This window comes from Schistocerca americana, chromosome 4, assembly GCF_021461395.2.
Source record: "Schistocerca americana isolate TAMUIC-IGC-003095 chromosome 4, iqSchAmer2.1, whole genome shotgun sequence".
Classification (NCBI taxonomy): domain Eukaryota; kingdom Metazoa; phylum Arthropoda; class Insecta; order Orthoptera; family Acrididae; genus Schistocerca; species Schistocerca americana.
In genome coordinates this window covers 469,462,377-469,489,219 of record NC_060122.1, presented here as the reverse complement: position 1 = coordinate 469,489,219, position 26,843 = coordinate 469,462,377, and the positions used below count along the sequence as shown (strand labels likewise).

Below are 26,843 nucleotides of genomic sequence, written 5' to 3'. Positions count from 1 at the left end.
ACAGTTTCTGCAGAAGGTTAAATGTTTATTGACAAGTAAACCAGTTTGTACAGCCTAACTCAAGGTCTGTTAGGATCCACATACATGTAAAAGAAGAATGACGGCTCAAAAACAGAGGTTGAACCTTAAAGTCCCATCATCACAAGGTCATTGGAAAAGATGTGCTAGCTGACTTGGAGAAGGATAGGGAATGAAACTGAATCTGGCCTTGTTTAAGGAAATGTCCCATCATCTGTCAGAAATGATTTAGTAGATACATGGAAAAAAGGTAATGGGTTGGCACAAAGGTGATTCAAAACACAACTCTCCTAAATAAGAGCCTAGAAAGCAGAATAAAATTGCTAAAATTTTAGTTCTTGATACCAACCTACAGAGTTCTGCTTCTGCTGTCTAGAGTCAAGAGGATAAGTGAGCACAATAAAAGAGGGAGCTTATGCACGGCAAGGCCTTAATACAGGTGGAGCACTAGGTCAGATAGAAAAGAATAAGAAAGAAAATAGGGTGCTACTGTTTGTTCCAAGGAACCATCACACCATTTACTGGAAGCAATTCAGAAAAATTATAGAAATTTAATCTGTAAATTTGCTGATGACAGATTTTATTATCTCTCTTTCCAAACATAAATCCAGTGCTTGAGTGATAGGAAGTGGGTCTTACAGCATATTTCTTCTCAACAGCAGTCTCACAGCTACAGAGCTAAGGGTAGCAGACAAGTCCTGAGAGTATGTGACAGTCTTTTTCTATCCAAATAATGAAACCTGCTTTCATATACTCATTAGGCTGTTACAGTATCTACACTATGAATGATAGAGAAAATATAGATCTGTATGAGGCACAAAATCAGCATTCACAGTTCCGAATTCTATGCAGTTACCAAACAAATATACCTCACCATTCAATTTGTTTATTCTGCTAATGTCTTAAATAAACTAACGTGGACATGATATAATAACATTGGACTACTATCTGCCACCTTGTTTCATGCATCTAATAATGGAAAGTCCAGGATGTAATGAACACAACATTATGAAAAGGACAGATTGCTACCCACCATACAGAGGAAAATCGGGGTCGCAGGTACGCTCAACTAAAAGACTGCTATTCAGTCCAAACATCTTCTTACGAAACAGAAAATACAGACATACATTCACACAAGCACAACTCATGCACACAAGACCACTGCCTCCGGCTGTTGTGGCCAAAGACAATAGGCATGCAATGTTATTACAAGGTATATAACTTTGTTTCTGCTGTTTGCTGATAGGTGGCGGCAATGGTAAGTAGCTGTCAAAAGAAACAGATCGCAGACGTCAGGCAGTTAGCTTGGACCTCAGTTAACATAACCTCATTCAAACATTAGTCAATTGGTGTCTGCATCATAAAATTGTTCTTGATTGAAAATGTCAGTTTACGAGCCTAATTCTCCTCATTTGCAGGAGATGCTATTGTTTTGTTTCAATATGAAGAAACTAGCGGCTGAGTTTCATCAAATGCTCTCACGTACATATGGTAAGGTGCTAATAGTGAAAGTATATGTCGTGAGTGGTTTCAAAGCTTCAAAAACGGTGATTTTAACATCATAGACCGGCATAGTAGTGGAAGAGAGAATGTTTTCAAAGATGCAGAATTGGAGACATTGCTGATTGAAGACTCGCGTCAAACTCAAGAAGAATTGGCATGATTAGTGGGAGTGACACAGTAAGCCATTTCAAAATGTCTCAAGGCTATGGGCATGATTCAGAAAGAAGGTACTTGGGTCCCGTGTGAGTTGACACCAAGAGACATTGAACGGCGTTTGTGTGTTTGTGAACAGTTGCTTCAGAGGTGAAAACGGGAGGGATTTCCACATCACATTGTGACTGGGGGCAAAAAATGGGTTCATTACGATAACCCTAAATGCAAAAAATCATGGGGATATTCCGGCCACACTTCTATGTCGACGACCAAACCAAATATTCACAGCTTAAAGAGCATGCTCTGCATATGGTGGGACCAGCTCGGCGTTAAGTACTATGAGGTGTTAAAACCAAGTGAAACAATCACAGATGTTCATTATCGAACACAATTAATGCGTTTGAGCAGAGCATTAAAAGACAAACGACCACACTACAGCGAGAGGCATGATAAATTGATTTTGCAGCACGACAACGCTCGACCCCACATTTCAAAAAAGGTCAAAACATACTTGGAAACGTTGAAATGGGAAGTCCTACCCCACCCAACGTATTCTCTAAACATTGCTCCCTCTGACTATCACCTGTTTAGATCAATGGCACATGGCCTGGCTGACCAACACTTCCAATCTCATGAAGAAGTCACAAATTGGATCAATTCATGGATTGCTTCAAAAGATGAACAATTTTTTCGATGCGGGATTCGTACACTGACCAAAAGATGGAAGAAATTAATGGCCAACGATGGAAAATACGTTGAATGATACATGTGTAACCAATTTGTTCCATTAAAGCCTCAAATGTTGGGGAAAAAACAGTGGAAGCAAAGTTGTACACCTTGTAACATACATCCGCGACATATGTTGCAGAACTGTGTAACTAATACTACGCCTTTAATGCTCTCATTTTACAAACTTATGGCCCTTACTGTTGCCTTTTTAACCCATACTATTATTTATGTACACAACCTTCACAATACAAAATATATGTCTTCTTCTATAAGTAGATATCCGATACTAAAACCTAGTTCATATTCCTCACCATCATGATCAACTTAATACTGTACTCAGACTCGCGCGCGCGTGTGTGTGTGTGTGTGTGTGTGTGTGTGTGTGTGTGTGAGAGAGAGAGAGAGAGAGAGAGAGAGAGAGAGAGAGAGGGAGCACTCCTGTTACAATGCCTGTTACAATGGCATATGGAATGGTTTTGTGACTGACAGGAATGTTGTTAGGTATTTTACTGGCCACAAAATAATAGTCAAAAATAGGATGGACAAGATAGAATTGAATGTGGCCAGACTGCAAGTGCCAAATGCATGGAATATTCCATACATGATGCAGTGCAGCCACTGGGCTTTCAATAGACCACTATACCAAGAATGTATCATGAGTATCTTGAGACAGGGAAAGGTGTCACAACCACAGTTAACTACCATCAGCAACAGTGTACTGATGACAGGGGTTGCCCTCATTGATTGAAGATTGTACAAAGAACAGAGAACAAAGCAGCAAATTCTGTGCTGAACAACAAAAACAAGTCAGCAGATACGATCCAGAACCACATTCTCACTTCAGTGACTTGCATGTCCCTAACCCAGCCCAGTAATCCTAACTGGAAAAAGCGATCTACAGTTTAACGTGGAATCTAGATCACATCGTTCCAGGTGAATCTTCACATCATTGAGAGGTGAAGGCTAGTTTAAAGGCAGATGTACAGAAGTCATCTCATATACAGTACCTCTGTTTACCACACATTACAGAGCACAGAAATTAGCAAAGGCACAGGAAAACAAGTGTTGGACTTTTGAAACTTGGAAGTAAATCACCCCAACTGATGAGTTCCAGTATATGTCAGCACATGCTGATGACAGGTTATAAGCATTAAAAACCTTATGAGGCAATGATTCCTGCTTTGCAGCAGAGCACTGTTCAGGCACAAAAGGGATACTTACACAGGTTAAGTCATCTAGCATTATCCCTTGCCAACAAGTAATACATGACCCTCTTGTTCAATTATGTGCACTCATTTGTTTGCTACTATCATCCTACGGGCAATGTATGTGCCTCACACATGGATATTCCCAATATCCATGAGTCGTGTGCAATGGTTAAGCCATCATGGATCATGATAAGTTTCTCAATGCTTTCGGTTTCTCATGGAGACCACAACATTCGCTGTTACCACTGTCAGCAGGGTGAAAGAGGATGCTAACAACAATAGGTAGGTGTGTCTAATTCGATTGGCCGTGAGTCTAAATTACTTCATTTTTTGAGAATCTTGCCTACAGGGTTATCTAAGACAGAGCCATGGGAAGTGTGTTGGCAAAATAGCACTATATATCCCTTAAATCTTATTTATCTCTTCTCATACCTTGCTTGTTTTGATCCTTTAGATTGAATATTGAAATTTTACTTTCCATTTGTACATTACTGTTTTAACAGTCGGTATTCATGATGCAATACCTGCTCTTGAGCAGCATTTTCACTTCATAACTATCACTATCAATAATTTTCAGCTGCTACACACAAAAACAAATTTAGAAGGGCACAAAAAATGGTTCAAATGGCTCTGAGCACTATGGGACTTAACTGCTGAGGTCATTAGTCCCCTAGAACTTAGAACTACTTAAGCCTAACTAACTTAAGGACATCACACACATCAATGCCCAAGGCAGGATTCGAACCTGCGACCATAGCGGTCGCACGGTTCCAGACTGTAGCACCTAGAACCGCTCGGCCACTCTGGCCGGCGGATTGACACAGTGTACACTGCTATTGAAATGACTATAATAATTGGCCTCATGAAAGCGTTGAATAGTAATTCTAAGGGTGTCAAGCACCAACCAGGAGTAAGTGAAACTAAAGTAGTAAGTTACTGAGAGAGACGGAAATCAGCAATTTCCAGTTGACAATACTGAACTAAAAGAGTAAATTACTCCAGGAGTAAATTTTTCATTTACTTCCAAAGTAAATTTATTAACTTCATTACTGGAGGAGAGCACCATGAAAGAGTACACTACTCCATTAGTAACTTAAGGAGGAAATAAGGCCAAAATTTACTCCTAGACAGTAGTAGGAGTAAAGTAAGAGAGTAAGGTGCGATCTTTGAGTTCTGTGTTTTGTGTCAAATTCTATGGATTACCTGGACCACGAAGAAAATATGGAGACGGAGGAAGAGGTGAACATCCTAAGAATGAGGGTTGTAACAGATGGAAGAGACCCATTTGTGATGTATAGCGACAGTGATTTTAAAGAGTGGTTTGGGTTTTGTAAGGAATCTTTTGAGTTGCTGCTTGGTATGCTGGAGCTGTTACTGCAGCATAATTCTGACAGGAACTGTGCTTTGTCTCCTAGGCTGCAACTTCTTTGTGAACCGTCTTTCACACAGGTACTTATCAAATCATAACAGGATCGTACTACTACTGCTGGAAGAGCTTTTAACAGTGTGTCAAACAGTTTAATTGCCCTAAAGCCACTGTATGTGTCCATGCCACAGAGCCAAGAAAATATATCAAAGAACAAAAGGGAATTCTATCAAACTGGTGGATTCCCAAATGTCATAGGGGCCACAGATTGTGTACATATACTCATACTTTGTCCTTCTGGAGCACAAGCAGAACTATACAGAAATCACAAGAATTTCTTTTCCATCAATACACAAATCATCTGTGATGCCAATATGAAGATTTAGAACATGGTAAGCCATTGGCCAGGTTCCACGCATGGTATATTTATTTGGGACAATAGTAGAGTTGCTGCAGAATTTGAAAATGGACAATATAATGGGTTGCTTGTTGGAGATAGTGGATATGCTCTCTCCAAACACCTTATGACGCCTGTGTTCCGAGCACACACAGGAGCCAAGCGGCACTACAATTGAGCCCATATTGCTACCAGATGTGTGATAGAGAGAGCGTTCAGCGTTTGGAAGAAACATTTCCAAATTCTCACTAAAACAATGCGAATTAAACCAAACAAGTTTGGGAATGTTACTGTGAGTGCTACAGTTCTACACAACTCTGAAATAGAAATTAGAGATGTGTTTCACCCTGATGCCATGGATGTGAATGACATTGAACAATATGCATTTCAGCCAGAAGCAGATGCTGCAGACCAGGCTGTCAGAAGATCTATTATATTTAATTACTTTAATTAAAATTATACCTAATTTGCTAGAAAATTAGAAGTTAGTGTAAAGACTTTTTCTTCTTAAATGAATAAATAAGCAATCAGATTTTATTTATTTATTTATTTATTTTTTACTACTGCAGTGAAAACTGACTCATTTTATTTATGTGTAATTAGTTATGTTCTTTTTTTCTTTCTTTCTTTCTTATTTTTTTGCTAGGGCATTAACATTCTCATTTTATTTCATAATTAAGTGCACACAGCCATACAATGTTTCAATTACTTGTAAAAAACAAATTAAAATAAAAAAAGACCTCTTTTATAATATTGCAAATTAAGATAAACATTACAATGTGGTATTAACAAAAATTAGTACCAATGCTAAAATAATAAACACAAATATTATGCCATACAAGAAACAAGAACATATTAATCATTTGAAAAAATAGCTAGAAATAAAAGATGTTTTATATATATTTGTTTTTTCTTATTCATTCAGAAAACCCAAATTTCTCGAGCACATTGGCTGAAGAGCTGGAACCTGGAGTTTGCTCCATTTATGTTCTTGAACTTATTCGTAATTTCCATTTTAAGGTCATGCTCTTATTCCCTGACTTCTCTTTGTCTTTTGATTAATAACATTTTTGCATTGTATTTCTCTTGTATTAAACGCATTTTTAAGGATTGGAGATCATCTGCTTTTTTCAACAGTTCTCAGTTCTTCACTACACCACATGTTCTCACCTTCTTTTTCTGGGCGCATCTTCTGATAAGCTCCCACCAGAGAATGCAGGCCGAGGTGCATGACTATAGGATAAAGTTCCATCTTCAGCAGTTTCATCGCTACCTTCAGAGCACTTACCATCATCGAAGTTGCTTGAAAGTATCACATTATCTTCAGATGTGTCATTGTCGTTAACTCCAGCTACACCCCAAAAACTTGTTGGACCATATCAACAACCATTTGGCTTATATCATAGATCTTCGTCTCAACTACTCCACTGCCAGTTTGAAATTGTTCTTGATTATATGTAGCTTTCATTTTAAGTTACTTTAAGCTGCTCATTTGAATTTTGTGTAAGTTTCTGTATTGTATTCCCAAGAATCCTTTTTCTTTTTAGCATGTTGACACAGTGCTTATCAGATTCAATAGTAGTTATGTACTTTTTCATTATTTCAACAAAACGTTCTCTTTCATTTTCTGGTACGTTTTTTGAATGTTTCTTGGCTACCTCCATGATGTTACTAGCTACTATCTCAAATTGTTGCTTAAATTAATACCTGTTGCCAACCAACAATGGATGTTGGTAGCTGTAGATGGCAGGGTTAACAATGAATTCATCCATGAATAGGATGTTTCTTTTTCATAATACACAGATCTTATCATTAATTAGTACAACAGCAAGTAGATTTTCCGATTTTAATAATTCAATTTAATAATCCTTTCTAGCTTCTAAAATTATAGCAATGAAAATAAATTACGCAAAATGTGATGCAATAATGTCTGCCGACAATCAATATTTTCCAAGAGGAAACGTAATGCACGTGCCAGCAGTGTGCAGAAATGACTTACTTCTTTAGTAAAAAGGCGTTACTACTTTAGTTAAACTAAAAAAGTAAATAGAAATTGAGCTCTCCAACAGTTACTAAAAGAGTATATTACTACAGAAGTAATTTACTAAAGAAGTCCAGACTAAAGGAGTAAGAGTTACGACAAGAGTAATTTATACTAGTTTGGTGCTTGCCACCCTAATTTGAAATCCATTACCTCATCCACAAAAGCAATAGTTCCATTTACGTGTACCACACCAATTTGCTCACTCTGTAGAGAAGGATGAGCACGGATTCGCAGCCCAGCACTATTTTTAGCAACAAATTTCCTGAGTCGGCTGGGCTGATGTGGTGCCTTTTTCACTACACTCTGTGTTGGTGGTGTCATGCCCTGAGGTGGTTCCTTGACTTCAACTTTATATGCCTGCAGCAATAAAAAAAAGTAAATGTAAATACAGTTATCAGAGATATTAGCATTACCTATATAAAATCAGAGATCTATTTTTTTTTTCAGTTTAGCCTGACATCTTTTAAATTTAAAATTTTTACACACTGATCTGAGGACGGACCTTTTGCTTTAATTCTATAATTGATTTGATGTCATTGTACCATTTTTTTATTTAAAAACCAGTGGAGAATTTTTATAAGTTGGAATATCAGTGTTAATGGTGTCTACAAATTACAATCAAGATACCCTATATCCAGGGCCAGTTTAATAAGACCCAAGTGACAAAAGCTGCTGCTTGGGGTGCAAAACTGAGAGGAGGTACCACAACTGTAAGATTTTTATACAAGACGAATCACAATTACTAGCAGCTGCTTGGGACACCATGTGGAGAGGGGCACTAGGAGCATGCAAGTGCAAAATTTGTAAACAGTACATATGAGTAGTGAACTCTGACAGAGGTGAAAGTATACGGGGAAGGGGAATGGGGGGTCAGAGCAGCGGGGGGAATGTTCCTGAACCGGCCCTCTCTATATTCATTGTGGATCAAAAAGTGTGTGTATGTGTGTGTGTGTGTGTGTGTGTGTGTGTGTGTGTGTGTCACGCGTGCACACACGCTCGCACATGCATGTTGTGCTTGAACATCAAAACAATTTCTATCTCTTGTGAAGGGAAGTTGCAACAACCATCAACATTAAGTAAAACATTGATTCTTAGAGAAGAAACAGAGACAAAGAGAAAACAATAAATTCAACTCATAAAGAGAGTTTTCAAATGTCTGGCAATTCTATTGATGCCCCTACTGAATGAGAGCTGCAATAACAACTGAAGATGTGTATCATCAAGAAGTCAGGCCTGCACCAACCACAATGTGACCACCATTCCTTCAGCCAGCTATGTATGGAGCGGTCTGCTTCTCTCACCAATATCAGTATATAACACCAGCACAAGCAGCCATCAGTTCCCTCTCTTCACAACTGCAGAATACTTCAGATAGTTGCTGGCCTGCTTGACTTGTTGTCAACCTAAACGCAGCACATACTCTGTCTGAAATCTTCTAATGACTATTCTTATACAACATTTTCTTTTATTTTTGATCTGCAGCATGCATGAGGTCAAAGAATGACATATTTTATTTCTGATACAGGTTTCTACTGCACTATTGACTCATTTACTCATAGTGAGTTTGGATTTTGATTTTCTGCCTAGATTCTCTTCAGTATCTAGTTAGCTGGGATCAGACTGCTCATATCAACAGGATTGTGACTTGTGGATGTGTTCCAGCTACAGATTGTACCAATGTTTGTGAAACAATAAATGTCAGCAATACCAAAATAAAAATATTCAACTTCAAGAGCCTGAGCAGTTTTTTTTCATAAAGAAATGTAAAATCAAGTTTTCTGGTATCCAGTGTTAAAATTTTGTGACTGTTTATAAACTACACAGCATGACCAATTGCGCAAGTTCTATAACAGGAAATGAAAGCTTTTTGAATTATTCAATCACAGTTTCAAGGCTAACTTCATTTTGATTCTGTTGCTATTCAGATATACTCTGAACAGAACTACATCAAAGAATGAATTGTAGAAGTAATATTTTTCAAATCAAATTGTGAGACCCTAACTGGAGAAGTTGCAGCTCCCAATATTAAAACTGCTCGCTCTCTGCCCGTTTCCAAGCAGCAGCTTAGAGAGCACCTTCCTGTGTGGTACTACATAGGAGAGTGCATTTTTTTTCTGTATGTACTTTCAATTTGCTGTGGGCCCCATGTGAACTGGCACTGGAAATATGTCATCAATGTGGGAACACAAAGCGTACAACCAGTCCCCTTACAAAATGTACAAAAATTAATTGCTGCGTGCCACATTAATTTTGAATTCCAATGTTTGACAGGCCAGCAGAAACACATGAAAGTGCTGTTATTAAATAATAATGTTTATACACACAGGTAGTCATTTGCATCTACAGCTACATGTATATTCTGTAAACCACTGTGAAATGCAGGCAGAGGGTACTTCCCATTTATCAGTTATTAGGGTTGTTCATAGTCCATTCACATGTGAAATGTGGAAAAATGATTGCTTAATGCCTCTGGGTGAGCTGTAATTATTCTAATCTTGTCTTCTTGATCTCCCTAGTAGCTACATGTAGAGGGTGTAGTATATTCCTACATCCCTCACTTAAAGTTAGTTCTTGCAACTTTGTAAGTAGATTTTCATGGGATAATTTGTGTCTACCGGTATCTTCAAGCATCTGCAAGTACAGTTTCTTCAGCACCTCCGTGATGATCTCCCATGGGTCAAATAAACCTGTGACCATTTGTGCTGTCTTTTCTGTATATGTTCAGTATCCCCTGTTACTTCTATTTAATAAGTTTATCGCACACTTGGAGCAATATCCTAAATGGGTCACACAAGTGTTTTATAAGCAATCTCCTTTGTAGTCTGATTGCATTTCCCTAATATTCTACCAATGAACCAAAGACTGCCATCTGTTTTACTTGTGTATGAGTCAATGTCACTGCTCTATTTCATAGTCCTGTAAACTGCTACATCCAGATATTTTTATGAGGTAACTGAGTCCATTTATAACTCACTGATAGAGCACTAGATTTTTTTCATTTTATGAAGTGCACAGTTTTACATTTCTGAGCATTTAAAGCAAGTTACCAATTCTTCCAATACTTTGAAATGTTGCCAAGATGTAACTGAATATATTTGCAGCTTTCGTCAGGCAGAACTTCATTAAGACAACTGCATCTCAATGGCACTGACACTAATATCTCTATCACTCGACTTATGCAGTGGTGCTAGAATTATATTGCAACCATACTCATGGATTTTCTTTTGTAAAGGAACATCTGAAAATGAGAGTTTAGCATTTCTCTTTTTTCTTTTGTTACTTTGATTTCAGTTCCTGTATCATCTGTGAGCACCAGGACACTAACTTTGGTGTCACTAATAGCCTTTACATATGACCAGAATTTCTTTCAGTTTTGTGAGAGTTGTTCTGATAATATTATACTACTGTAGTCATTAAAGTCATTCTGCTTGACAGCCAAATGTGTGCCATTCAGTGTATCTATCTTTAACGCTATGTTTTGTTTTACACCTATTACGCAGTAGTCTCTTTTTCTTTAGAAGTTTCTTGAGAGTCATTTTATATCATGGAGGATCCCTCCCACTATTAACTATTCTACTACATACATATATCTAAAAACACAAGATGATGTGACTTACCGAACGAAAGTGCTGGCAGGTCGATAGACACACAAACAAACACATGAAATTCAAACTTTCGCAACAAACTGTTGCCTCATCAGGAAAGAGGGAAGGAGAGGGAAAGATGAAAGGATGTGGGTTTTAAGGGAGAGGGTAAGGAGTCATTCCAATCCCGAGAGCGGAAAGACTTACCTTGAGGAGAAAAAAGGGGTATACACTCGCACACACACATATATCCATCCGCACATACGGATGGATATATAGATATGTGTGTGTGTGTGCGCGCGAGTGTATACCCCTTTTTTCCCCCTAAGGTAAGTCTTTCCGCTCCTGGGATTGGAATGACTCCTTACCCTCTCCCTTAAAACCCACATCCTTTCGTCTTTCTCTCTCCTTCCCTCTTTCCTGATGAGGCAACAGTTTGTTGCGAAAGCTTGAATTTCATGTGTATGTTTGTGTTTGTTTGTGTGTCTATCGACCTGCCAGCACTTTTGTTCGGTAAGTCACATCATCTGTGTTTTCAGATATATTTTTCCCACGTGGAATGTTTCCCTCTATTATATTCCTACTACATACATATCTATACGGAGTATGGTCAACTATTCTTATAAACCTGTTTCTGTTTAGAGTTAAATCTAGTTTGCTAAACTATAAACCTTACTACTTGTTTTAGTTGCTCTTTGTACTGTGGTAGTCACTGTTGCTACAACTGCCTCATGGCCACAGATACCAGTTACAACATGGGCGTCCACAAAGGGGTCACTTCTATTTGTTACAATTTGATCCAATATACTTCCACCATGAGTTGTCTTCTGAACTATCTGTTCTAGGTAGCTTTCTGAGAAGGTATTAATACTGTTTCGAAGGGTGTTTCGTCATACCCACCACATACAAAAGTGTGAGTATCCCAGTAATTGTTGTACAATTTAAGTTTAGTCTGATGATGACAGTAGAATTTGGGTGTATACATGCTAGTGAACTGAGGTTTTCTTTTAAGCCTTGCAGGTACATCTAGGAATGAGTCTGGTGTCTGATTGTGCAATTCAATTATAATTTTATGCCTACCGCTCATTGCCCAAACAATCTCGCATGCAGCTTCCAATTCCATCTCGATGAATTTGAGTTTCCACCACCTCCACTTCCAATTAGCTTACCCTTTCAAAATACTTGTATGCTTAAATTTCCCACAAAAGTCTCACTGATATCAGTACTGGGTTCTAGACAGCTTTCTGGCCTAGCATTATGTGAGGTCCAGCACTTTTTAGGGGCATTTCAAACTCTGGCAGCTCACTGAAAATGCTTCTGTAGTTGATCACTAGGATCTTAATACTCTCAACTGTGGAACGTATTTCTTGCAATCTTCCATGGAGACTTTGGTGTCTCCTACAATTATTAAATTTTTATATTATAAAAACAGTTCAGATTGCATACAACAATTTTCATTTTAATAAAGTTGACTGGTTTTGATTTGTGTTTGATCATCCTCAGACCGTCACTCCACACTGACTGCTGGAGATGGTGCCATTGAGCATGAACCACTGTAGGATGGCATGAAGAACAACTGCTGCTTTTTGCAACCGCTGTTATTTTCAAGAATTATGTTTCAAAAAATTTTATCTCCTACAACTACAATTATCTGGATTGAATGAAGACTCACCCAGCCTAAAAAATCTTTGATTGTGGCCCAAACACCGCCAAGGTAGCATCCTCTGATGTGTAGCGCACACCCAAGCCATTTAGAGGGCACTTCCAGTCCTTACCCCTATGATGCAAGTCTCAGAATCACAGCCTAGCACTTCACAGAACCTTCCATGTATTTGTTTCAAGCCTTCTACTCAACTCAGAACCAGAGGGCTACAAATAGTACTGTGGACAATGCAGCAGATTGTGAGCTATGTTAAAACTACATGAGTAAGTTGGGTCTTCTCAGCCTTCTCTGCCAATTGCTAGAATGATCCAAGTACAATATCAGAGCCCAGGAGACAGGCGCTGTTTGTTCCAATGTGTGCCACAATACTCAGTTAACTGCACCCTGTCCCCTTCAATGGTTCCCGGAACAGCCTCTCTAACAAGGCCTCCAGGCTTACATGCTGAGTGATCACTGTGATCCTTCCCGACCCTTGTTGCCACTTCCAGAAAAGGCCCTTTAATTGTCATATATTTCACTTGCCAAGAATCAGTCAGTGGAAGGTGGTACCTCAAACTTGTTGGTTAGGGTAATGGGAGTAATACCTCAAGTTCTCACTGGTTCTTACCTCTATGATACAGGACATGTCACTCACACTCAAGTGGATGAATGGTAATATACCCTCTATGTCCTGTAGCAGAGACAGTATCAACAGGAGAGGATAGTACTTGAAGTATCTATGGCCCATGTTTCTCAGTTGCTCACACAACACACCAATTTCCAGCAGTTTTCACTAGGTTGACAGTTGACAGGGCAATTTCTTGCTGCTTACAAACAGCAATTAACTCATCCTGTGCCTGACAGCAGCATTCACAGTGGGACTCTAGTGTGACTATACTCTGGTTAAAATTACTTTGTGACTGATATTTCAGGAAGTTGAGTGGTAGGGGTGGGGTCTCAGTTGATCACAGCTGTTTCTTGGGCTCCACACACTTACTGTGCTGCCTGTTCTACTAGCACAAGCCTTACCAGGCGATGCAGATGTGCCCGCATGGTTTGGGAGGGGTCCAGGTGGGGCAGACAGCAAGCACTGGACGGGAGAGAAAGAACTGCTATACATGTAGAGATTTTTGAGTTTATCAGCATCTTATGACAGTCAATCACCAGCTGCTATCAGCCAGAGTCTACAACATGACCACAGGTTTCAGTTTAACTAGACTTGTTCCACTCTTTTGCAGAATTGCAGGTTCATCATTGACTTCCAAGAACAACGAAGCTGTTGGCGATTACAGAAAAATAACCTCCCACAGGGAAGTGTGCTGGCTCCAGCTCTGTTCAATATATACATAAATGACCAATGCATAGCACCCAGCAGCAGGAGCTTATTGTATGCCAATGACCTTGCTCTAGCCACACAGAGCAAAGATTTTGAATCACTAGAGGACATCCTCACAAATGCCTTTCACAAATGCCTTCAAACATCTTTCCAGATACTACAACACAAACCATCTCAAACCAAATCTCTCAAAGACACAAGTGAGTGCTTTTCATTTGAGAAACTGGGAACCTAGTTGCAAATTAAAAATAGTGTGGTCAGGTGTTAAATTAGAACACTGTCAGACTTCAAAATATCTTGGAATGACACTTGCTAGATCTCTTGCTTCTAGAAGCACTGCATGAACTGAAGGTCAAAAGTTTCCACCAGCAACAATCTCCTACAGAAACTGGTTGCACCACAGTGGGTATAGTCAACCTGAAACAATATAAACTTCTGCGACGACACTGTGCTATTCTATCACAGTGTATGCACGTCATGTTTGGTATGATTCAACATATGCTTAACAGGTGGACATAGCTCTCAATGACACATACAGAAACTAACAGGTTGTTTGAAATCCACTCCAGTTGAATAGTTTTACCACCTCACAGGAATAGCACCACTACCTGTTTGAAGAGAAATAACTGTGAATGAGGAAAGAAAGACAGTGGAACATGAGAGAACCCATCCTCTGTATGGGTATGAACCACACCCACAATGAATGCAGTCAAAAATATATGAAATAATGGAAAGGTAAAAAAATTGGAAAAATAGATGGATGGTTTTAAGTTACATTTAAACTGCAGAAAATGTTTCTCCAGAGAACGGAGGCCTGGGACGAAAGATTCATGACGTATTATATACAAAATTACTGTTTTAAACTTCATATATTGAGTATGAGGAAATAATCACAGAAGAATCATATTAAATACAGAGTTATGAACTTCTAAGTGCAGTATCATTCTACTGAGCTTCTCAGTGTATATTTACAAAAGAATTATACTTCCACAACTGTCCACCCACTTAGAAATATTCTCCCAGCAGATAGAGAGGAGTGAAACATATTGTTTTCAATGTTTGTCCCTGTAGCACAAAATCGTTACAGGCCATATATGGGTTTCTACTGAAATCATCTACTTGGCACACTGTAGGTGTCATAATCCTTTGTAAACAAAATTTAGAAATGCTCTATATATCTTTGCTGCATGGATCTAAAATACACTAATATCTAGGTCATAAAGAACCAGAAATAATTTAAACATAGTCATCAAACAATAGAAATCTTAGATTTATTTCATTACTGTCTAGGTAGCTGCAACTGACAAATGTCTGAATTGTCTTTGTGAGTCTATGATGATTATTAAATAACAATACTTAACTGAAAGTTGGATATTTGAACCATTTAAACTCAGTAGCATGTATCTAAACACTAATGAGTGGAGGGGTTTGTACATAATGTGCTCCTTACCTCCTCCATATCATAACCATCAATGGTTACAAGGACTGAGTACCAACCAACACTTCCTGGAGTCCAAGTAGCACTATATGTACCATCACCATTTGGCCGTACCAGCATATTCTCACTTGAACGTTTTACTGCAGGTGATGTGTACCGCAGTTCTTCAAATGAGTAATTTTCATATGCCTGTACAGAGAGCATACACAAAGTAGAATGAAACATACATAAAGACAGGTATTTCATTTGTTAATGTGTCTACTACACTCACACCAAACACAAGACATTGAAAGTACCTTCATCAGACTGATGGCATAGTAGCACATCTTATCTTTCACTGTCACCTCATAGGGTACATCAAGGGTTGGATGTGCATGACCACCAAACGTTAGTGCATCAGGTTGACTTATTCGACGCATTTTGCGTCCCTGGTCACTGCTTCCTAGTTCTTTTTTGTCAATAGGAACTGCTTTCACCTCAACCTACAGAGAAATGTATTGAGATAAATGTAAATAACAATACCAATATGTTAACAAGTTTCTTACAACACAGCAAATATTGTCACACAGAGCACATGCAATGGCTCAACAACAGATTTCTTTCTATGAACAGTTCCTAGGGTAAATGATTTCACCTGGCAGCTATATACACGGCAGCTATATACACAGATATATATGGTGATATATAAGTTGACAGATATATAAGTGGACTGTGACAGGATACTCAAGCTATGCAGAATATTTCTGACTAATTCTGAAAAAACTGTCCCATCTGCACTTCATCAGCACATGCTTTATTCATTCATATTCAACCAGAATATATTCAATTTCATATTCATTTCACTTATAAAATGCCTCAAATAAAGTAAAGTTGAATAAAATGCTTGAAAGGCTTAAGAGACTGGAGATAAGTACAATGAGAGGTAGTAAATCACAGCAACTATAAAATTCAAATGCAATAATAAAAATTAAGAACCAGTATGACTAGTTCACACTAAAAATGTGTAATGCAAATTGGAGTTGATCATCAATGTTTTTGTGTATGCAGAAGAAGCAACAGAAGAACAAGAAGAAAATCTGGGACTATCAAAAGAGCAAAGTATGCACATACTAATACTAACATTAGCACGTAAGTCCTTCTGGTGGAAAATAAAGAGGACTTATAATAAATGTTAAATGAAATGAATAGGTAGTTGAGAACACAATTCAAGTTAAGGATGAAGAACAAAATAAAGATGAAACCACGAGGATTAACAGAAGAGAGAATACCAGCATTCTAGACACAGGACTGGATGAAAACACAGAGGAAGAATTTTCTGTTTGCAGAACAAGATTACATGGGCAATGTTGAAGACAAGGAAGATGATCACTTGGAATGTGGTGCAGTGGAAGACTGTTACAAATTAAGCGGAAAGATAAAACAGGGAAAACAGAGTGGAAATAAATGGCTGGGAAACTCTTACCAAGAGAAGGGAGATTTGGAAAAGTAGTTAATACAGTAAACAAACTTCTTAATGTGTCTGACAGTATATTTAGGATATTGGCTGCTATAGATGTGGAGCAAGGTAGAAAGAAATAAACAGTATTGTCAAATTATCCTAAACACACACAATTAAAATGGGTTGATGGATAGTGGATAGCTATAGCTGGCATGTCAAATGTGTGACTGCAAAAAATATGAATTACAGAAATGGAAAATTTACGATGGAATAACAACAATATGGAAAGGGTGCTTCTCATTACAAAGAGGAGGTGTTGAATCACAGACAAATGCTAAGCCCTTCTTCAGAAGTAGAAAAAACACACACACACACGCACGCACGCACGCACACACACACACACACACACACACACACACACACACATTCAGAAGTAGAAAAAAAACACACACACACACACGCACACACACACACACACACACACACACACACACACACACACACACACACATGAACACTGTCGTTTCTGGACACTAAGTAAGAATTCAGCAATTTAAAGAACTGCAACAAATTTCTGCTGAAACTGTTACAATATTATGTACATACCCTAAGATTTGGAACATGTACTAAATCCCCGTATTGGTCACGGGTCAGTACAGTAACAATTGCTGGCCAGCCACAACGCATGTCATCCCGACTATACAGAACCTCACACCGTGCTGGATCTACATATGATTCCGGCTGCAGCCAACGTGACAGGCGACCACCACTTGAACCAGGGGTGCACTGTACTAAGTCCTTCAGAAAGAGTCGTTCATTGGAGTGGCAGCTGAAACATGGTAGAATACGGTTTAATTAAAAAAGCAACAAAAGACAGAAATTTTATATCGCAAATTATTACATTAATCCATCACCTGGTGAAATTATTTTAAATAAGCGAAAAAGCCAGGAAACTGACAGACTTAAAAACATCTCAACTATTCAATGAGCAGTCTGTTATTATTTTTTCTTTTCACTTGTAAACATACAACTATTCCATCATCTTGGCTAGATAAATAGAACTATCATGCACAGCAGTTCCTAAAATTGTAGCCTCTAACACAGCAGATCTCTGATCAGCAAGACAACACAAATAACACCTAAACAGACAAATCAACTGCAATGCAGAGTACTGTCTAGTTGCTTCAGTGCACATGTATCAAAATGTACAGACATGAGTAGTGATCATGTAAATATCATGTGGATAATATAGTCATTCCAAAATATTATCTGTGCTTTATATCTTTTCTTTCTGGATAATTCTCGCATTTTTAACAGTGAAAATTCATTTCTTAAATACAGACCAATGTATCAAAAAAAGTTTTAATGCTGTGACATTATTATTGTAATATTATTTTTTTTCATGGCAATGAGATTGAGAATTTCTCTCTTTGTTGCCATTCTCACTCTTTTTCGAACTGGAAGTCACAATCATCGTAACAATTAACAACCACCAGCCATCGAAATTTGTTACATTATATCTACAGCTCCACTCTGAAAACCACTGTGAAGCGCATAGTAGACAGAACAACCCATTCTATGAGTTATCAGGGTGTTTCCCATTTCACTCACATGTGGAGTGTGGGAGGAATGAATATTTAAATGCCTCTTCACATGCTGTAATTAATCTAATCCTATCCTCACAATTCCTATGGTAGTAATATCCAGGAGGATTTAGTAATTTCCTACGTCGCCATTTAAAGCCAGTTCTAAGAGCTTCATATGTAGGCTTTCTTGGGATAGTTTACGTCTATCTTTAAGAGTCTCCCAGTTCAATTTCTTCGGCATCTCTAAGACAGACTCCCATGGGTCAAAGAAATCTGTCACCATTTGTGCTGCACTTCTGTGTCTACATTAATATTTCCTGTTAGTCCTATTTGGTATGGATCTTATAAACTTGAGCAGTATTCTAGGATGGCTGTACAAGTGATCTGTAAGTAATCTCCTTAGCAGACTGAGCATCAGTCTTCTGACTGGTTTGATGCAGCCTGCCATGAATTCCTCTCCTGTGCCACCTTCTTCATATCAGAGTAGCACTTGTATTCTATGTCCTCAATTATTTATTATTTGCTGGTTGAATTCCAATCTCTGTCTTCCTCTACAATTTTTGTCCTCTACAGCTCCCTCTAGTACCATGCAAGTCATTCCCCGATGTCTTAACAGATGTCCTATCATCATGTCCCTTCTCCTTGTCAGTGCTTTCCACGTATTCCCTTCCTCTCCGATTCTGCGCAGAACCTCATTCCTTACCTTATCAGTCCACCTAATTTTCAACATTCATCTGTAGGACCATATCTCAAATGCTTTGATTCTCTTGTCTTCCAGTTTTCCCACAGCCCATGTTCCACTACTATACAATGCTGTGGTCCAAATGTACATTTTTAGACATTTCTTCCTCAAATTAAGATTTATATTTGATACCTGTTGACTTCTCTTAGCCAGGAATGCAGTGTTACAGCCAGGTAATTGTACAATCTGAACAATTACAACTGTGACTCATTGATATTATAGTCAATACACACTACATTTTTTCGTTTTGCAAAGTGTGCAGTTTTCTGAATTTTTAAAGCAAGTTGACAGATTTTGCACCATTCTGAAATCCTACCTAGATCTGACTAAATATTTGCGCTGATTTTTCCAGACAGTACTTCACTATAGATAACAGCATCATCTGTGAAGACTCTGAGATTATTACTGATATTTAAATACACTATTAATATTTAAAACAATAATCATTACTGACAACAAACTAGACTGTCCCATTGTCTCTCTCGGTAAAAACATTAATTTGTATGTTTTATTGATTATAACCAAACCACCCCAAAAATGTTTTGACATGAATGTTAGAAAAATCCATTACCATTAAAAAACATATAAATTTTTTGGAACCCAAGTGAAACACATTTTCTGTATAAGAACCAGTGTATAACATGCATCATAACAAAATGGAATGAAACGGATGATATCAAGCATTAGGTGTACGAGTTTTTGCTTATATTCTTTCTCAGATGGTTAATTTTTTTTTTACTCTTATTAACATGATAATATCCTTAACATCTGTTTGCTCCAAAATTCATGAACACCTTCTCAGTTCAAATGTAATAAATTCCTTGAGAGGAAAAACTTCAGTCTGCAAATCATTATGCTTTTAGAAAGCATTGCTCATGTGAAACTCAGCTTGTCCTTTTTTCACATAATACCCCATGAACTATGAATGAAGGGTAACAGGCAGATTCCATATTCCTAGATTTCCAAAAAGCTTTTGACATGGTATCCCACTGCACACTGTTAAAGAAGATATCAGAGTATGGAACAGGTTCACAGATATGTGTGTGGCTTGAAGACCTTTTAGTAACGGACTCAGTACATTGTCCTTGATGGCAAGCATTCATCAGATCCAAGGGTATCTACAGGAGTGCCACAGAGAAGTGTGATACGGCTGCTATTATTTTCTAAATACATGAAAGATCTGGCAGACAATGTAAGCAGCAATCTACAGCTGTTTGTTGATGATGCTGTGGTTTATGGGAATGGGTCATCATTGAGTGACTGTAGGAGGATACAAGGTGAATTACACAAAATTTCTAGTTGGTGTAATGAATGGCAGCTAGCTCTAAATGTAGAAAAATGTAAGTTACTGTAAATGAGTAGGAAAAACAATCCCATGATGTTTGAATACAACATTAGCAGTGTGCCACTTCACACAGTCACATCGATTAAAAATATCTAGGTGTAACACTGCAAAAGGATATGAAGTGGAATGAGCATGTAAGGATGGTAGTAGGGAAGGTGACTGGTTGACTTCAGTTTATTGGGAGCATCCTATAAAAATATGGTTCATCTGTGTAGGTGAAGAACCCTAGAGTGACCCATTCTTGAGTACTGCTTGAGTGTTTAGGATTAAAGGCAAATCAGAGGCAGGTTGCTAGATTTGCTACCCATACTATGCAGATGCTTCAGGAACTGAAATGTGAATCCCTGGAGGTAAGGTGGTGTTTTTCAAGAAACATTATTAAGAAACTTTTGAGACCCGGCATGCAAACCTGGTTGCAGAACGATTCTACTGCCACCAACATATTTTAGAGTTAGGATCACAGAGAAATGATAAGAGAAATTAGGGCTTGTACAGAGGCATCTTTCCCTTGCTTTTTTTTGAGTGGAACAGGAAGGAAAATGACTAATGGAAAATGACGCACTGTACTGTGGCTTGCAGACTATGTATGTAGATGTAGATGAGCGTGAGCTAGTCATTCTAATCTCCCCCACCTCTTAAAACTTATTTTTTAATTCTTCGCCGGGGCTCTACCTGAAAAAGTAGCTCCAAAATAGCACATATATTAGAGGATCATCCCTTAAAGTGTTCATGGAGCCAACATTCATAAGCAACACGCTGGCATCAAGAAGACAGCACTATAACACTTATTAGTTGTTAAATATATAAATTTACATTACCTCTGTCTGTCAATCTTTGTGCATACTTTCAGTGGAGACTTTTATGTTCATATGTTCTTAATTATTCATGCACAATATTGTCTTCATTAATTTGAAAGATAAATTAGATCTTCCTAACTTTGAGGCTTTTTGAAATGAATGAAAATATAATTTAGCAACAATTAGGACATGTTGTTGTTGTGGTCTTCAGTCCTGAGACTGGTTTGATGCAGCTCTCCATGCCACTCTATCCTGTGCAAGCTTCTTCATCTCCCAGTACCTACTGCAACCTACATCCTTCTGAATCTGCTTAGTGTATTGATCTCTTGGTCTCCCTCTATGATTTTTACCCTCCACGCTGCCCTCCAATGCTAAATTTGTGATCCCTTGATGCCTCAAAACATATCCTACCAACCGATCCCTTCTTCTAGTCAAGTTGTGCCACAAACTTCTCTTCTCCCCAATCCTATTCAATACCTCCTCATTAGTTACGTGATCTACCCACCTTATCTTCAGCATTCTTCTGTAGCACCACATTTCAAAAGCTTCTATTCAATTCTTGCCCAAACTGGTTATCGTCCATGTTTCACTTCCATACATGGCTACACTCCATACAAATACTTTCAGAAACGACTTCCTGACACTTAAATCTATACTCGATGTTAACAAATTTCTCTTCTTCAGAAACGATTTCCTTGCCATTGCCAGTCTACATTTTATATCCTCTCTACTTCGACCATCATCAGTTATTTTACTCCCTAAATAGCAAAACTCCTTTACTACTTTAAGTGTCTCATCTCCCAATCTAATCCACTCAGCATCACCAGATTTAATTTGACTACATTCCATTATTCTCGTTTTGCTTTTGTTGATGTTCATCTTATATCCTCCTTTCAAGCCACTGTCCATTCCGTTCAACTGCTCTTCCAAGTCCTTTGCTGTCTCTGACAGAATTACAATGTCATCGGCGAACCTCAAAGTTTTTACTTCTTCTCCATGAATTTTAATACCTACTCCGAATTTTTCTTTTGTTTCCTTTACTGCTTGCTCAATATACAGATTGAATAACATCGAGGAGAGGCTACAACCCTGTCTCACTCCCTTCCCAACCACTGCTTCCCTTTCATGCCCCTTGAGTCTTATAACTGCCATCTGGTTTCTGTACAAATTGTAAATAGCCATTCGCTCCCTGTATTTTACCCCTGTCACCTTCAGAATTTGAAAGAGAGTATTCCAGTTAATGTTGTCAAAAGCTTTCTCTAAGTCTACAAATGCTAGAAACGTAGGTTTGCCTTTTCTTAATCTTTCTTCTAAGATAAGTCGTAAGGTTAGTATTGCCTCACGTGTTCCAACATTTCTACGGAATCCAAACTGATCTTCCCCGAGGTCCGCTTCTACCAGTTTTTCCATTCGTCTGTAAAGAATTCGCGTTAGTACTTTGCAGCAGTGACGTATTAAACTGATAGTTCGGTAATGTTCACATCTGTCAACACCTACTTTCTTTGGGATTGGAATTATTATATACTTCTTGAAGTCTGTGGGTATTTCGCCTGTCTCATACATCTTGCTCACCAGATGGTAAAGTTTTGTCATGACTGGCTCTCCCAAGGCCATCAGTAGTTCTAATGGAATGTTGTCTACTCCCGGGGCCTTGTTTCGACTCAGGTCTTTCAGTGCTCTGTCAAACTCTTCACGCAGTATCTTATCTCCCATTTCATCTTCATCTACATCCTCTTCCATTTCCATAATATTGTCCTCAAGTACATCGCCCTTGTATAAACCCTCTATATACTCCTTCCACCTTTCTGCCTTCCCTTCTTTGCTTAGAACTGGTTTGCCATCTGAGCTCTCGATATTCATACAAGTGGTTCTCTTCTCTCCAAAGGTCTCTTTAAGTTTCCTGTAGGCAGTATCTATCTTTCCCCTAGTGAGATAAGCCTCTACATCCTTACATTTGTCCTCTAGCCATCCCTGCTTAGCCATTTTGCACTTCCTGTCGATCTCATTTTTGAGACGTTTGTATTCCTTTTTGCCTGCTTCATTTACTGCATTTTTATATTTTCTCCTTTCGTCAATTAAATTCAATATTTCTTCTGTTACCCAAGGATTTCTATTAGCCCTCGTCTTTTTACCTACTTGATCCTCTGCTGCTTTCACTACTTCATCCCTCAAAGCTACCCATTCTTCTTCTACTGTATTTCTTTCCCCCATTCCTGTCAATTGTTCCCTTATGCTCTCCCTGAAACTCTCTACAACCTCTGGTTCTTTCAGTTTATCCAGGTCCCATCTCCTTAAATTCCCGCCTTTTTGCAGTTTCAATCTGCAGTTCATAACCAATAGATTGTGGTCAGAATCCACATCTGCCCCTGGAAATGTCTTACAATTTAAAACCTGGTTCCTAAATCTCTGTCTTACCATTATGTAATCTATCTGATACCTTTTAGTATCTCCAGGATTCTTCCAGGTATACAACCTTCTTTCATGATTCTTGAACCAAGTGTTAGCTATGATTAAGTTATGCTCTGTGCAAATTCTACAAGGCGGCTTCCTCTTTCATTTCTTCCCCCCAATCCATATTCACCTACTATGTTCCCTTCTCTCCCTTTTCCTACTGACGAATTCCAGTCACCCATGACTATTAAATTTTCGTATCCCTTCACTACCTGAATAATTTCTTTTATCTCGTCATACATTTCATCAATTTCTTCATCATCTGCCGAGCTAGTTGGCATATAAACTTGTACTACTGTAGTAGGCATGGGCTTTGTGTCTATCTCGGCCACAGTAATGCGTTCACTATGCTGTTTGTAGTAGCTAACCCGCACTCCTATTTTTTTATTCATTATTAAACCTACTCCTGCATTACCCCTATTTGATTTTGTATTTATAACCCTGTAATCACCTGACCAAAAGTGTTGTTCCTCCTGCCACCGAACTTCACTAATTCCCACTATATCTAACTTTAACCTATCCATTTCCCTTTTTAAATTTTCTAACCTACCTGCCCGATTAAGGGATCTGACATTCCACGCTCCGATCCGTAGAATGCCAATTTTCTTTCTCCTGATAACGACGTCCTCTTGAGTAGTCCCCGCCCGGAGATCTGAATGGGGGACTATTTTACCTCCGGAATATTTTACCGAAGAGGACGCCATCATCATTTAATCATACAGTAAAGCTGCATGTCCTCGGGAAAAATTACGGCTGTAGTTTCCCCTTGGTTTCAGCCGTTCGCAGTACCAGCACAGCAAGGCCATTTTGGTTAATGTTGCAAGGCCAGATCAGTCAATTATCCAGACTGTTGCCCCTGCAACTACTGAAAAGGCTGCTGCCCCTCTTCAGGAACCACATGTTTGTCTGGCCTCTCAACAGGTACCCCTCCGTTGTGGTTGCACCTACGGTACGGCCATCTGTACCGCTGAGGCACGCAAGCCTCCCCACCAACGGCAACGTCCATGGTTCATGGGGGGAGGAATTAGGACATGTCTGATCAAAAAGCTTATAGAAACTGGTGCAGCTTTGCAATACTAAAAATTATTTTTTTATTTAAACTGTAATGAACTATTTATATACTAACTTTGTTGATCTTATAGATATAAATAGTGACACCTGATAATTTGTGCGTAAGAAAGGAGTCTGATTTGAGATCTGGATTTGATTTGCAGGCAAGTTTAGCCAGTTTCCTGGTAAGCCAACTGTTTGTGCAAAGGTTTGAGTCCTGGCACTGGCAGAAATTTTCTGGTATTGCTGAAGATAGTTATCATTTTAGCCAAAAGTAAAAAAAGAATTCTGACTATTTTATAAAGATATATTTTAGAAAAATCTAGTTTCAGTAATGTAATTAAATAGTGACTTCCCATCTCATAATTCTTCACTAGCCAATTCTATTGCATATGCATTAGTTGTGCATATTTACTCTATTTACTCAAGTGATGGTAGTTAAATGTATCTCAAGCACATAGTAGTGGTAGGTTTTTCAAACAGGAGTCTACATGATGTACAAGGATGTGCACTACCAGAGAGAGTAAGATTCTAAAACTTTCATTGTTTAAGGAAATGTGTCTTGCCCCATGCAATAAAATTGAAAGGAACTTTCTTATCTCAAAAGGTTAATGGTTATGAATTTTAATAGTTTGTACAGACATCTCTTTTCTTATTCACATTTAATTAAAGTGAATGTTTGTCATTTTATTAATGTTGGCTTCCAAAACTAAAGTTGAACAAAATGTGTTTTAAAAGCAGCATTTCTTGGATTGATTGGTTAAAGTGTAACTCAGATACAGAGAACAAAACAGAATGTGGGGAAAAAACACCACAGTGATTGCTAAAATTACAGTACTTTCCATCCAACTATGCAATGTTACACCTCCAAGTTAGAAGAACCACAGCAGTCAGTCCTAGAATTCTGTAACGAATAAAAGGGCTGTCTGTACCCCAGGGAGAGACCATGTGACAGCCCAAAGTGACACCCCCCCCCCCCCCTTCCTGCCATGACCTTGTGGATGCCTATGGGCACGCAACTGAATACTTACACAATGTTTCAGTGCAACGAGCAGTTTGTGTCTAACATCACTCATGACTGACTAAGAGAATCAAAACATAATGTGAAACAAAGAGAAGGCTTTATGTCTCACTCAGAAATTCTGACACAACTCAGGATAGGGAGCACTACAAAGTATACTGTAACATTGTGAAGAGTGTCATTACGAAATCCTAGAGCATGTTTATTAGATCTGTAATTAACAAATCAAATAATAAAATAAAAACTATCTGGAAATGGTCAAAAGGGAGACAGGAAAAATTACAGAAGATACAGACAGTATCGAAGTATGTCATAATGGAAGCATGGTAGATAAAGGTGATATGATTGCCAATACCTTCAACAACCATTTTTTGACAGTATCAGATCAAATTGGTTGTCAAGGGTCTAGAGTTGAAGCCATGAGTCTTCTACAACAAGCAGTGCAGAACAAAATTAGTCACATGCATGTACCCTATATTACAGCCAAAGAGATTGAGAAGGTAATAAGGCAAATGAAAAATAAAAATTCCACTGCTGCGGATAATATATCTATCAAAGTACTGAAGCACTACTGCAAATTTACTCAAGAAGTTTTCTGTCACATATCAAATGTATCCATAAATCAGGGTACTGTCCCTAATAGACTCAAATATGCAATTGTAAAACCACAGTTCAAAAAAATGTGATAAAGCTGATGTTTCCAACCGATGGCCAATTTCATTCTTAACGAGTCTCTCTAAAATCCTAGAGAAACTAATGTTCAAGAGGATCATGGCTCATCTTAATAAAAATAAAATCTCTAATAAAAATCAGTTTGGATTCCAAAAGAGTACTTCAACTGAACACACCATTTTCTCATTTCTCAATCAACTCCTTGAATCTATAAACAATAAAATGTCACCAGTTGGAATCTTCTGTGATTTTCCTAAAGCATCTGACTGTGTAGCTCACAAAATTCTACCTACAAAGGCTGAGTACTATCAATTAAATAGTAA

General features: G+C 38.3%; 1 protein-coding gene across 1 annotated transcript in view; it reads right to left on the bottom strand.

Moving 5' to 3' along the window:
- LOC124613550 (E3 ubiquitin-protein ligase MYCBP2-like) overlaps positions 1 to 17,708 on the bottom strand; it is a gene marked incomplete at its 5' end in the record, with an annotated part of 333,858 nt that extends 316,150 nt beyond the window's left edge. Inside the window, 4 exons of the mRNA XM_047142262.1 lie at positions 7,569 to 7,775; positions 15,431 to 15,607; positions 15,715 to 15,900; positions 17,463 to 17,708. Of these exons, the coding sequence (XP_046998218.1) occupies positions 7,569 to 7,775; positions 15,431 to 15,607; positions 15,715 to 15,900; positions 17,463 to 17,708 (816 nt within the window). The remainder of the gene's footprint in view (positions 1 to 7,568; positions 7,776 to 15,430; positions 15,608 to 15,714; positions 15,901 to 17,462) is intronic.
- Between the last annotated feature and the right edge of the window lie 9,135 nt (positions 17,709 to 26,843).